Source organism: Ochotona curzoniae, unplaced genomic scaffold, assembly GCF_017591425.1.
Source record: "Ochotona curzoniae isolate NIBS_2020 unplaced genomic scaffold, NIBS_Ocur_1.0 contig_523, whole genome shotgun sequence".
In the NCBI taxonomy this organism is placed as follows: domain Eukaryota; kingdom Metazoa; phylum Chordata; class Mammalia; order Lagomorpha; family Ochotonidae; genus Ochotona; species Ochotona curzoniae.
This window is the reverse complement of record NW_024466459.1, coordinates 1,613,953-1,626,385: the sequence shown is the minus strand read 5'-3', so window position 1 is coordinate 1,626,385 and position 12,433 is coordinate 1,613,953. Positions and strand designations below refer to the sequence as shown.

Below are 12,433 nucleotides of genomic sequence, written 5' to 3'. Positions count from 1 at the left end.
AGGTGGCATAACTGGAATAAGCCGGTTAAAGTGACTCTTTGCAGGGGTAGCACACTCATGTAGGATTCTGCGATGTGGTTAAAATGGTTTCACTCATCACTGTCTAGCACATCTTCTCTAAGGATTGTACACTGTGTCTTTCCCTAAAGTTCTTGCTGGCATCGTAAGGTTGAGATCCTAAATACATCCAGTGACCAAGCTGAGTGTCAGCCAGCCAAACATTTAGCTACACATTTAATTAGTAAGGATCTGATACTATACAATGCAGCTGCAGTGCAGAGAGCAGAGATGCCATGTGGTCAAAATCAGAATGTCCCAGGGTCTGCTCTGTGTTTACTGCTACAGCGTGGTGTAGATTATTCACTGCAAGCCACAGGATGTGTCCTACACAGCATGCGTGTGGGAACCCGAGAGCACCACCGTGCTCACCGTTGGCACCTCCCAGGTGACAGTGGCTCAGCACATCTTTCAGGTAGCCTTGCAGGCTGTGTGGATGAGAAGCAGGGCACCTGGCAGCACAAGGACCAAGGGCACAGGTATCCACTGGTGCAGAAGTTTTGGAGCATTTCCAGGTGTTTGTGTCCTCCTTGGTGACTCACATCTCTGAAGGTCTTTATGCCAGAACCCAGTTTGGGCTTTCTGGGGAATCATGTTTTAAAGAGCTCTATGAGAGCTGCCCATCCACGAAACATTCGGAAACAGCTCTGGAACTAGCAAAGGAAAGCACAGAAGCAACTCCTGGACTAACCAGGAAGAGTCAGGGCCAGGAACAAGCGGCTTTTGTTGTGCAGAGGATGTTTACCTTTAACTGAAGCCTCTCCTGTTGGTGGCAGCGTGGCCTCAACATTGCAAGAGCTGACACTGAGGAGGATCCACATGTACTGCCAGGAAGCCACTCCTCAGATCTTCTTACAGCCCGGCTCAGCCTTGTGTTGCAGCCCTACCTCCCAGTACATGGTGGGCCCCCACCCAGCCTGCGTGCCCATGCCATTCATGCTGTCTGCCCTTGGGTGCCCTGGGCCCCCTTTGGTCAAGTGTGACTGCCCCAGTGGGCTTCTGCTGGCCCAAGGGCATCAGAGGAAAGCAGAAGATTGCAGCTGTAGGGAGGAAGGGCCTGGGCTTTGTCACCATTCCTGGTCCAGCTAACTTTGTCCTTGTCAGAAATATGAGAGTCAGCCTCTGCTAGGTGTCATTCATTTGCTCAGTGTGCACAGAAGCTACTGCTTTCCTTGTTCATTCTGTCCCAGTTCAGTTTTTCAGCCCCAGAGACCAAGACCTGAACGTTCTCTTGGATATACATCCAGGAAGGTACCACCTTTGATGGTGGTGCAATTTCGCTGAGAAGCCCCCAGTGCCCCTTGTAGGGGGACCCCAACTGCTTGCCCTTTCAGCTAGCCCAGCCACCCCATGCCTTCAGACACGGAGGCTCCCCTGGGCCTGGAGCGAGGAGGGGCACTGCTCCCTGGTGAGCTTTAGCTCCCTTGGTGAAAGCACGGTCTTTCTAAGGTTATACTTTGCTAGGCAGGCCCCTGGCTCCCTGAATCCCTGAGACTCATGTCTGTGTGTGCCAGCTCTTCCCCTGGGAAGGTACAGGGCAGATGTGGGGTAGGACCTGTCATTTTGGGGGGCAGCTAAACCAGAAAACCTTATAATTGTTGAGCTCAGCCCAAGTCTATGGACTTACCCCAACATTTCCATCATCAATAAGACGTGCTCACGTCTCCCACACATCTGTCACCCCACCCCTCAACCATTGTTCTCCTCATCTGCCACCATTCCTCCCTCCTGGTTAAATCACTGCATTTTATGTGGATTGCCATCAACCCACCAGCTGTCTTTCTGATGCATGCTCATGAGCGGACTTGTTCCACAGTGCCCCAGGGCCATGTGGGGGATCTGCCAAGGAACCCACCATCCAAGCACTCTTGGATGGAGCTTGTTGTGGGGTAGCTGGGCAGTCTTGGTCCCATTGTGGTTGAGTGTATTGCTATGTGGATGCGTGTACCTAAGCAGAACTCGGTCCCCGGGCAGGCTATGGTGATGACTGTGCCCTTGTTCAGTTGCAGGCCCAGGGCATTCTGTCTGGCTGACAGTGATGAGGAATCTTCCAGCGCCGGCTCCTCCGACGAAGACGATGCCCCAGAGCCTAGTGGGGGAGACAAACAGCTGCTCCCAGGAGCTGAAGGGTAAGCTCCCAGAGTCTGCCCGCTTACCTGCTAGGGCAGCAGGTTGGGGGTGGGCCCTTTCCCTCCCTCATCTGTGAGCCTGCTGCTTTTCCCATATTGATTTGAGTGGACAGTCTTTACATTAATACCCAGTGTTAGTGTCTGGTTTAAATTCAGGGTCCCAAAGCATAAAGATCTATGTGGCTTTCCTTTCTTGAGAGACTCTCAACCAAGTTGCCTTCTTCTTTCCCTTTCAGTAAACACCAGACAAGTTGAAGGGTGTTCTTGTTTAAAAAGTCATGCTTCAGATTGCGGGCTTCTTGCCCTGGTGCGTGGTGCAGACCCTCCCCACCGCTGCTGGTCCCACTTGCTGTTAGAGTGTCTGCTTCCTGCACAAAGAAGCTTCTCCATGGCTTCTCTGGTGACTCGCAGAAACATGGCTGAGTCAGCTCATCTTTAAGATGTGCCAGGCCCTCTGCAGAGGAATGGTAGCTCGGTGTTGGTGTAACACACCCGAGGGCAGGTGGTACTTACTGTTTTGTGTACCTGGTGTTGCTGTGGGGATTTGTAATTTGCTCTCTGGAGATTATCTCTGAGCAGACACAGGATTTCTCAGCAGCGTTTGTAGTAGGGAGAGGTGAGGCAGCCGAGATGTGGTCCCTGTGTGACGATTTTCCAACGCCGCACTATCAGGACTCAGGCTTGGGCCTGGACTGGGGCTGGACCTTACACCTTCTTTTGTGAATACTTCCCAGCTGGGGTGACTTGGCCTCCCCAAGAACCATTTGCCAAAGTTCAGAGACTTTTGGACTTGTCATGGCTGGCAGTCTGTTCCTGCCATGTGATAGCACGAGGGCAGCAAAGCTGCTCAACATCCTGTCATACAGTGCCCTCCATGCAGTTACCCAGCCCGGACTGGCAGGAGTGCCATGCTTGAGAAGTGCTGCCCTTAAGCCAGGTCAGCCACAGGTTTCTGTTTTCAAAGTCAAAGCTCCCCTAACATCCCTGTGTTGCTCACTAAAGGTACGTTGGAGGTCATCGGACAAGTAAGATTATGAGGTTTGTTGATAAAATTACCAAGTCAAAATATTTCCAGAAGGCAACAGAGACAGAGTTCATTAAAAAGAAGATTGAAGAGGTTTCCAATACACCCCTGCTGCTGACTGTTGAAGTGCAAGAATGTAGAGGAACCTTGGCCGTCAATATCCCACCTCCCCCGACCGACCGGATCTGGTGCGTAGAGGGTGCTAGGGACCTGAGTGATAACTGTAGAGTCCCAGCCACTTGGTCTCGGATTATAGAAGGAGCTGGGTGGGAGCACTGCGGGCTGTTACTCATGGGGCCTAAATGGCAGCTGTAAATCCGTTAGTCCTCCTCTTCTGTGAATGGCTCATCACATTTAGGGATCCACCATCACTTGTTAGGTTTAGGGCAATTTAGGGTAGTTCGTGAAGTTTATGAGATAAGCCGTATCTGTTCACAGTCTTTGCTCCAAAGCTGTCTCTCCCAACAGAAACAACAGTTGCCATTTGTAGACAGAACTCTTACTCTCTGCCCATCCTGGCCTGAGTGCCTCACCTGGTTAGTCTTTACAACATCCCGCTAGGGGGCCTGATGAGGCCTAATGGACAGCTGGAGGACATGCCTCTAGCAGATTCTGGGCAGTCAGGGAGACTTCTTGAGCTAGCCTAGATGGTGAGGAAGCAGGGGCAGGTGCACTTATTATCTGTGACAAGGGATTTGTCCAGTAAGTGGGTTCACAGCCCCAGCTGTGTATTAGAATCGCCTGGAAGGTGGGGATGATTCCTGATATTGTGAAGCAGTGGGCTGAGCTGTAACTTTAAACACCAGCATCCCATATCAAGCGTTGGTTTCGAACCCCACCTATTCTGTTTCCAATCCAGCTCTCTGCTAATGCCCCCTGAAAAGTCAGTGGCCATGGCCCTAATACTTGAGTCCTTGACGCCCATGTGAAAGACCAGGATGGAGCTCCTGGCTCCTGGCTTCAGCTTAGCCTGGACTTGGCTATTGTAGACATTTAGAGAATGAACTAGTGGTTGGGAAATGTAAAATTACCTGGAACTTGCTGAAAATACAGATGTGCTTAGGCTAGCATTCCTACAGGATCTTAGGAGAGGGAGGTGGTGATTAAGCCGAGGTTGAGAATCGCTGACATAAATTATGCAGGGGCCCAGATTCATCAGCTGTGCATTTCATTTGGAACTGCCACTCCAAGTTCTGTAAAATGGATGCAAATGTATGCAGTGCTGCATGACAGCCCTTGTGGTACACTAAGCCAGTCACCAAATAAGAAGCTCTCCAGGGTCCAGTGCAGGGCCATATCCTTGAACTCCAGGGCTTTGTTGGATTGATCAGAGAAGATTTCTTTTTTTTTTTTTTCTTTTAAGATTTATTTCTTTTTATTGGAAAGTCAGAGAGGAGGAGAGACAGAGGAAGATCTTCCGTCCAATGATTTACTCCCCAAGCAGCTACAACAGCCAGAGCTGAGCCAATCCAAAGCCAGGAGCCAGGAGCCTCTTCCGGGTCTCCCACACAGGTGCAGGGTCCTAAGGCTTTGGCCGTCCTCTACTGTTTTCCCAGGCCACAAGCAAGGAGCTGGATGAGAAGCAGGGCCCTAGGATTAGAACTGGCACCTATATGGGATCCTGGTGCATGCAAGGCAAGAACTTTAGCCACTATGCTATCACGCTGGACCCAAGAAAGTTTCTTTATTCCTTTTTCTTTTTGTTTGTTTTTTTAAATATTTATTTTATTTTTATTACAAAGTCAGATATACAGAGGGGAGAAGAGACAGAGAGGAAGATCTTCCATCCAATGATTCACTCCCTAAGTGAGCGCAACAGCCGGTGCTGCACCGATCTGAAGCCAGGAGCCAGGAACCTCCTCCAGGTCTCCCAGGAACTTCCTCTAGGTCTCCCTCCCATACAGGGTCCCAAGGCTTTGGGCCGTCCTCGACTGCTTTCTCAGGCCACAAGCAGGGAGCTCGGTGAGAAGTGGAGCAGCTGGGATTAGAACCAGCACCCATATGGGATCCCGGTGTGCTCAAGGCAAGGACTTTTGCCGCTAGGCCATGCTGCCGGACCCTCAAGAAGATTTCTCAATTGTGTAACCATTTTATGATGATTTTGTTGTTTCCCCCAAAAAACTTAGATCTATTTATTTTTACTAGAAAGATTTACAGAGAGGAGGGACAGAATATCTTGCACTTACTGGCTCACTCTCTAAATGGTGGCAGTGGTCAGAGATGAGCCAATCCGAAGCCAAGAGCCAGGAACTTGTTTTGAATCTCCCACATGTGTGCAGTATCCCAAGACTCTGGGCCACCCTCTACTGCTTTCCCAGGCCGTAAGCAGATATGTTGGATGGGAAGTGAAGCAGCTGGGACACAAATTGGTGCCCATATGGGACCCTGGCCCTTGGAAAGTAAGGATTTAGCCATTGAGCTATTGTGCTGGGCCTCCCAGGAAAGCTTAAAAAGAATCTTTTAGATTTCATATTTTATTGTGTTAAAAAAAAGTGAGAGGGCCCAGTGTGGTAGCCTAGTGGCTTAAGTCCTTGCCTTGCACATGCTGGGATCCCATATGGATACAGGTTCTAATGCTGGCGGCCCCGCTTCCCACCCAACTTCCTGCTTGTGGCCTGAAAAAGCAGTCAAGGATGGCCCAAAGCTTTTAAATCCTGCACCTGCATGGGAGATCAGGAAGAGGCTCCTGGCTCCAGGCTTTGGATAGGCACAGCTCTGGCCGTTGCAGCTGTTTGAGGAGTGAATCATCAGACGGGAGATCTTCCTCTCTGTACATCTAACTTTCCAATAAAAATAAATATTTTTGTAAAAAGTGAGAAATTGGGGAGAAAAATGAAAAGAAAGAAACAAGCTCAGAAATAATTATGTGAATACCTTACTATACAGTCTTGACACAGCATGTCTTTCCTACAAGCTTTTCCATTTGTCGGGCGTAAGTGCCACTATTTGGTGGGAAGTACAGGTAAAGGTCCCTGGGATCGTGCTCCCCAGGACATGCCTAAGTGCTGACTCGTTGGTGACTCAGCGAGAGCAGGACTGAAAGACTGAGTACTCAGAGTAGTCTTATGTCCCTGCTGTGTGCAGTCTGCACGACATGGCCGCCTACAGTGTTTAGACAGTCCTGATCGCACCCAGTGTCTCTCTTGGACACTTCGCCAGCAGTTCTGACTGCTGCTCTGTCCCCTGGAGGCCATAACAGGGGCTGCCCTGGCAGGCAGGTCGCAGGGCGTTATGTCTTCCCAGGCACGTGAGCTGTGAGCTGGTGCTCTGGCTGGGCAGTGTCTTTTGCTTTCCATTTTATCAGCACTGAGTGTTTGGGGTTCTGTCATGTGCATGTACTACATCATAAAAACAGAAAAGAAAGAGGTCATTGTATTTAAGGAAAAACACAACCAAGAAACAGCACCCACGCCCTGGCTTTTCCAGTGGTGGTTGTTTCCCATCTACCCCGGTTTGTGGGAACTGTTGGAATGTCCTCGCCACCCAGCCCTGTCCAGGGAGCAGGGATCCGGGCTCCCCCTGGCCGGGCAGTTATCTCTAGAAGGGATTTACTGGTTCCGCAGTGAAGAACAGCTCCGGCAGCAGCAGGTCTGTCATCAGTGCTCCTCCACTTCTTTGTACTTCTAAACGTGGCAGTTGTCTTCTCCTAAAAGGTATGGTTTCCGGAAGCCACCGTACGTGGAGCTCAAAGCGCGGCCAAAGCTTGGAGAGAGAGAAGTGACTTTAGTTCACGTGACAGACTGGATAGAAAAGAAGCTGGAGCAAGAGTTTCAGGTAAAGGTGGTGTCCATCTGCTGTGCGATGTGGCCTGTCAGAACCCCGGGCAGACATGGTCCTGAGCTGCTCTGGGGCTGGGCCCCCTCGGAGAGTCTGAGGAGAGCGGCTGCCTGCATCCCAGAGCAGCACACATCAGGGAGCTTCTAGGGACAGTTTCCAAAGAGCAAAGCTGAGGCACATTTTTCTGACATATTTGAGGCACAGTTGTCTTATCCTGACTTTATGGATTAGTTTATTTGCCTTGAAGTGAATCTCATCTTTTAAAAATGACCTACGTTGTTTTTACAATGATTTATTTTGACTTACTGCATTAAAAAAGTACAAGCGATATCCATAAGTTCATGAAAATACATTTTATGAAAAAGGCTAGGAATAAAAAAAAGGGGGCTATACAACATATTTTTTAATTCCATAGTTCCATGAGCTTTTTAATTACTCTTACAGTGTTACTTAAAAACTGGAACAGTATACAACTGATAACCAATTTTGTGAAAAGCTTAATTATTTCCTTGTGGAAAATTGTTCCAAGTGGAAGATACTGTGAACCTCGTGAGGGGAGCGGGGCACACGCCCTCAGTGTTTGGCTTTTTCTCCTGGCCTCGGGTTGTGCATTAGGAATCTGGGTAACCCATCCTTCTAGAGGGATAGGAAGCAAAAGGAGAGGAAGAGGCCGAGACTGGTGCCTCGTGCATTCTGAGACACCTTGGGAAGTTGAAGAAAATTACAGCCCCTCCTCTTGGAACCTGCTCACCCTCTTTTATGTTTTGGGAAGACAGGTTTACCAAAGATCGAGCAATTGCCTGATCTCACCTAGAAAGTTATCGGTAGATAGGCACAGGGCCCTTGCCATCAGCCACTGCACACCCTGGCATGTTCCATGAGGAGTTTCTCTGAAAACAGGCTTTGTGTGATGTTGCCGATTTAGAGAAAAATACAAGTTCACAGTTCAGTACTAGGACTTAAAAGATAAATTCACTTGGAGTGTGTGCTCTAACCATAGTAATTTGTAAATACAGTCAGCGCTTAAGCCAGTTCTAAATTGAGTGTTCATCAAATCATGTAATTTTATTACATGCATATGAAATCAAAGGCTGCTTCTGGCACAGGACAGATTTACTAGTTCATGTATTCAAGCACTCCTGACATTCCTCACTCTTTCCAAATTAAAGAATGGTGTAGGAATTTGTTTGGATTGTATACAAAATTTTCATATTTTCCAAAATGTGTCTAAAGCCTAATATTATCATCCAAAGTAGGGTGGGTCTGACAGAGCCTTCCGCCATGACTTTCCCTTGATGTCTTCCTACAGAAAGTTTTTGTCATGCCAAACATGGATGATGTTTATGTCCCTTTAATGCACTCGGCCATGGACCCTCGTTCCACCTCCTGCCTCTTGAAAGACCCGCTGGTGGAGGCTGCTGACCCGCTGTGCTGAGACCAGCCTGAGACCTGGCTTAGGTGTGGAGTTCCTGGCTGCCATCTTGGCTGTGGCACTGACCTTTTCCTGGACCACAGCTACTGTTTCTCAAAGGATTGCTTCTGCCCTCTGGTGCCCATTCCACTGTGAGGTGTCATTGCCTGCATCCAGTGACAAATGTCTGGGTTTCCTGCTGCAAAGGCTGAATCATCACGGTGGACTCAAAGTTGCAGGTGACTCATGCTTTTTTCCAGTCTGCCAGTTCTTACATCAGGAGCAAAGCTGCACAACTAGAAAGCTCCTCTCCTCCCAACTCCCTCAAAGCTTTCCCTCAGGCAGCCGGTGCCCAGTGGGACTTTTTTTCCACTTCTATACTTTGTACTTGATCACAACCTTCAACTACAGAGGTTGTCAAATGTGCTAATGTGTGTGGAGGGTGGGGAATGGCATTTTGTGAGCCATTTCATTGGTGACAAGACATAGAGCAACTTTTCCTACTGCATTTTGGAAGCAAGCAGCCATAAAACAACACCCACAACACACTATCAACTAGAGTGGGGACAGTGAGATTTGTATGAACATTAGGCAAAGCCATGAGATCAAACCATCCATCCCAAGCCTTTTACCAATGAGGTAGTCACCTGGTTTCCAACATCATGAGCATATGTGAAAATGTCAAACACCTGCATCTGACTCACTCGGGGCTAGGCAGGAGCCAGTCTGTGCTCAGGATGCTCCAGTAGGAACCAAGCGCTTGGCCAGCCAGTTGGTGTGGGACTTGTCCTGCTGGCCACATCCCTTCTGACAGCCAAAACAGAAAACTGCTGATTTTAAGACCAAAAGTTTGCTCAACATCAAACACTACATGATCTCAAAATTAACATGTGACCTTTCTTCAGTGTTGCCAATTTAATTTTGTGCATTTGTGTCAGAATCTAGTTTACAATTTGGGGGGGCTCCACTTGTATAATTTGCTTTGAAAAGTAAGTTTAATACAATGTTTTATTGTTGACTGCTGCAGTTAAATCAAAATTACCATGGGGTAACTTTTGGTAATTCATGTCTTTGGACAAAGCTGATAGTGGTTTTCTTAAGCAGCATCTGCCTGAATGACTTTAAAGAAATTAGTATATTTAAAAGTATCATTTGACTTTGATTAATTGCACCATTAAAACATTTGACTTAAATTATTTGACCATTCCAGTCTGCGTATTGTCCTAACTTATTGTATAGGCCCGCATGTCGGTTCACTGGTGTTTGTGTGCAATAAAGGCAAGGACTAGATGCACTACTGTGTAGCTCACACAACTGTACCTTGTTGCACTATGTGAGGATTTACAGTCGCTTGCATTGTTCACAAAATAAACATCTCCTATCAAACACTAGAGGAGCATCCAATTCCTTTTTACTAGGTGCCCTCACAGGGCCTTTCGTTTGCCGGTGGTCAGTGGGCCACTCCTTGCGCAGCAGGTCTTGCTGGCTTTTTAGTTCAGGATATCCAAGCACCACCACCACTCAGGAGCCAATGAGCAGAACTTGGAGTTTCAAGCCAGGAGTGAGGCGAGATAAGGTCACAAAACAGAGGGATCCAGCACGGCAGACTAGTGGCTAAATCCTCGCTTGCATGCACTGGGATGCAATACGAGTGATGGTTCATATCCTGGCGGCTCCACTTCCCACCCAGCTCCCTGCTTTTGGCCTGGGGAAAGCAGCAAAGGACAGCCCAAGTGCTTGAAACCCTTCACCTACGTGGGAGACCCTGGAGATCCTGATCAGCTCAGCTGCACCCACTTGGGGAGTGAACCAGCAGATGGGAAGATCTGTCTCCTCTGTAAGTCTTTCCAATAAAAATCCTGGCACCTCCAAGGCTGCTTTTGTAAATTTCTAGTTTGCAACATTAGCACATTAACTTTTAGTGGTGCAGTTTGGAGCCCAATGCAGCTCAGCCGCCTTCTGCCATCCTTGCCCCTCCAGTTTTCTACTTTGCCCGAAGCTTTAACGCTCTCCAGACTGTTTTCTTACAAACGGGGTGCAACCACACGTTGGTCTGGAGCCAAAAGTTGTCCAGACCTGGGGCCAAGCCTGGCCGGGAAACGCCATCCCGCGACACTGAGGCACTCGGTGCGACCCCCCAGGCTGGCGTCCGCCCCCACTCCGGGCGGCCGTGTCGCTCGCGTTTAAAAGGACCGCCCGCGAGTGGCCGGCGGCCCCAGTTATGCACGAGCCTTGCTCTGGCGCTGCAGCCTGACCCCCGGCGCCACGCGCAGACGCAGCGGGGGCTCAAAGGCAGCGCGTCGCGGGACACGCAAACAGAAAGGCACACACGACACTTTATTGAGATGCCAACACTTTATTGAGCCTGAAGGGGCGCTGGAAGTCTGAAGTCGCGCTGAGACGAGGAAATCCGAAGTCCGCGGCCGTGACCTGCAAGCACAGCAGTGGATGAGCGGGCGCCCGTCCGCCGGCCCGGCCCTCCCCGCCCTCGCCGCGGCTGGCTCAGTGTGGAGTTCGCATCACCCGCTTCAGCAGTCTAACACGTGCTTGAATCGGCTGTCATCACCGCCGGCCGCCCGCCACCCCAATCCCGGAAACAACACCTCACCACCTCACCTTACTCCAGCCACGTCCCCGAAAAGACCGGAACGGCGCCTGGCCGTCCACTTAAAGGAGAATACCGGAAGTGGTTGGGCGGGCCCTCCCGCTGGAAACCAATGACGGGAGAAGCTTCCGACCACGTGCCCGTGTGGTGGTCTAATGATTGGCCGTGCTCACTGAGTCCTCCAGAGATGCTAACCATAGAGATGGGACTCTAGAGAAGCCCCAGGTAGGCGTTGGCAGGGGTTGATCTGTGTTCTTCAGTATGGTGTTTCCGGTGTTTCCTCTTAGTCTTGGTTGCTGTCTTGTCATTAAAACTTCAGGCTCGGATTAGCTGTCCTGTGTAAGGAGCGAGGCTAGCTACTACTGAGACCCAAAAAATTAAAATCGATTAACATCAAGCCGACAGCACACTGTCCGTGGCAAATCCATCGGTATTTTAGGGCTGATGGCCAGACTTAGCGCTGAGAAGCCCGCTGGGGAACCCCAGAAGGGAGCGTGCCTCCCAGCGCGGCCCGAGGAGCCAGGTACTGCGCTGTTCACTGGGTATGAACCTAGATGAGGACGAAGAGGGATCTGGCCTCCAAGACCTACCTGGCTTTGCCCAGCAGGGGACAGCCATAACCTCTATTGGCCTCTGTTGCCTTCCTGTGTTCCCCCTGCTTCCTTTCAATAAGGGAAATTCAGGGTGAGAGGAGCCCATCCCCTATCAGACTTCCTGTAGTCCAGCCCTGCTCCATTTCCAATCCAGTTTACTGCAAGACACAACCTGGGGCATCAGGTGGTGGGTTAAGTACAGGGAGTTCCTGTCCCCTGCCTTCAAGGGTGGAGATCTGCCTTTCAAACAAAGTGAAAAATAACTCTAAAATTTTGAATTCCTCTTTGATCCAAAGCAGTAAATATTCTGACAAGTGATTAAAACTAGCCTCTCAATTTTTCTCATTGTAAATTACACTTGATCTTGGTCCAAATGCTGAGAAGCGATGTCACCACAAACCGTTGCTGGGTTGTGATGCATTTTCTCCCCTGGAAAATGTGGTAAAGTTTTCTTGGTGACCTCAAATATGATCAGCTTTTATGTATGTCCCGCAGAGTTTTGTGAAAACATGACAGGAAATGTAGGTTAATTTAGTCTTAGTTACATAAAGTCTTTGGGTGAAAAGTATGTGTTCTATCACTGACAGTTGTGTGTTAGCATTCAGCTTCAGGAGTTTAGCCACAGCTTGCCAACATCCCAGGTCAGTGTGCTGGTTTGAGTCCTGTCTGCTCTGCTTGCAGTCCAGCCTCATACATTGCACCTAACCTGAGAAGGTAGCAGAACTGAGTACCTCTGCCACCCGAGTGGGTGGCCAGGATGGAGCTCCTGGCCCAGCCTGGCCCAAACTTGGTTGTTGTGGCCATCTGGGGAGTGAATCAGCTGCTGGAGGAACTCTC

At 49.5% G+C, this 12,433-nt stretch overlaps 1 protein-coding gene and 2 non-coding genes across 7 annotated transcripts in view; 1 reads left to right on the top strand and 2 right to left on the bottom strand.

The window, feature by feature from the left end:
- Nucleotides 1-9,787, top strand: part of TEX2 (testis expressed 2) — an 82,237-nt gene extending 72,450 nt beyond the window's left edge. For 2 of the 5 annotated variants that reach the window (XM_040989511.1, XM_040989510.1), the window contains 4 exons: nucleotides 2,061-2,186; nucleotides 3,189-3,398; nucleotides 6,864-6,984; nucleotides 8,297-9,787. In XM_040989511.1, coding sequence (XP_040845445.1) covers nucleotides 2,061-2,186; nucleotides 3,189-3,398; nucleotides 6,864-6,984; nucleotides 8,297-8,422 — 583 coding nt within the window. In that variant the 3' untranslated portion in view covers nucleotides 8,423-9,787. The other 3 variants (XR_005884800.1, XM_040989508.1, XM_040989509.1) reach the window with 3 other exon arrangements.
- Nucleotides 9,788-10,566: 779 nt separating this feature from the next.
- LOC121162692 lies at nucleotides 10,567-10,697 on the bottom strand. Its single transcript, XR_005884829.1, has one exon. It is a non-coding gene; the product is annotated as a small nucleolar RNA SNORA76 (small nucleolar RNA).
- A 201-nt stretch (nucleotides 10,698-10,898) lies between these two features.
- On the bottom strand, nucleotides 10,899-10,967 carry LOC121162690. Its single transcript, XR_005884827.1, has one exon. It is a non-coding gene; the product is annotated as a small nucleolar RNA SNORD104 (small nucleolar RNA).
- Nucleotides 10,968-12,433: the final 1,466 nt, after the last annotated feature.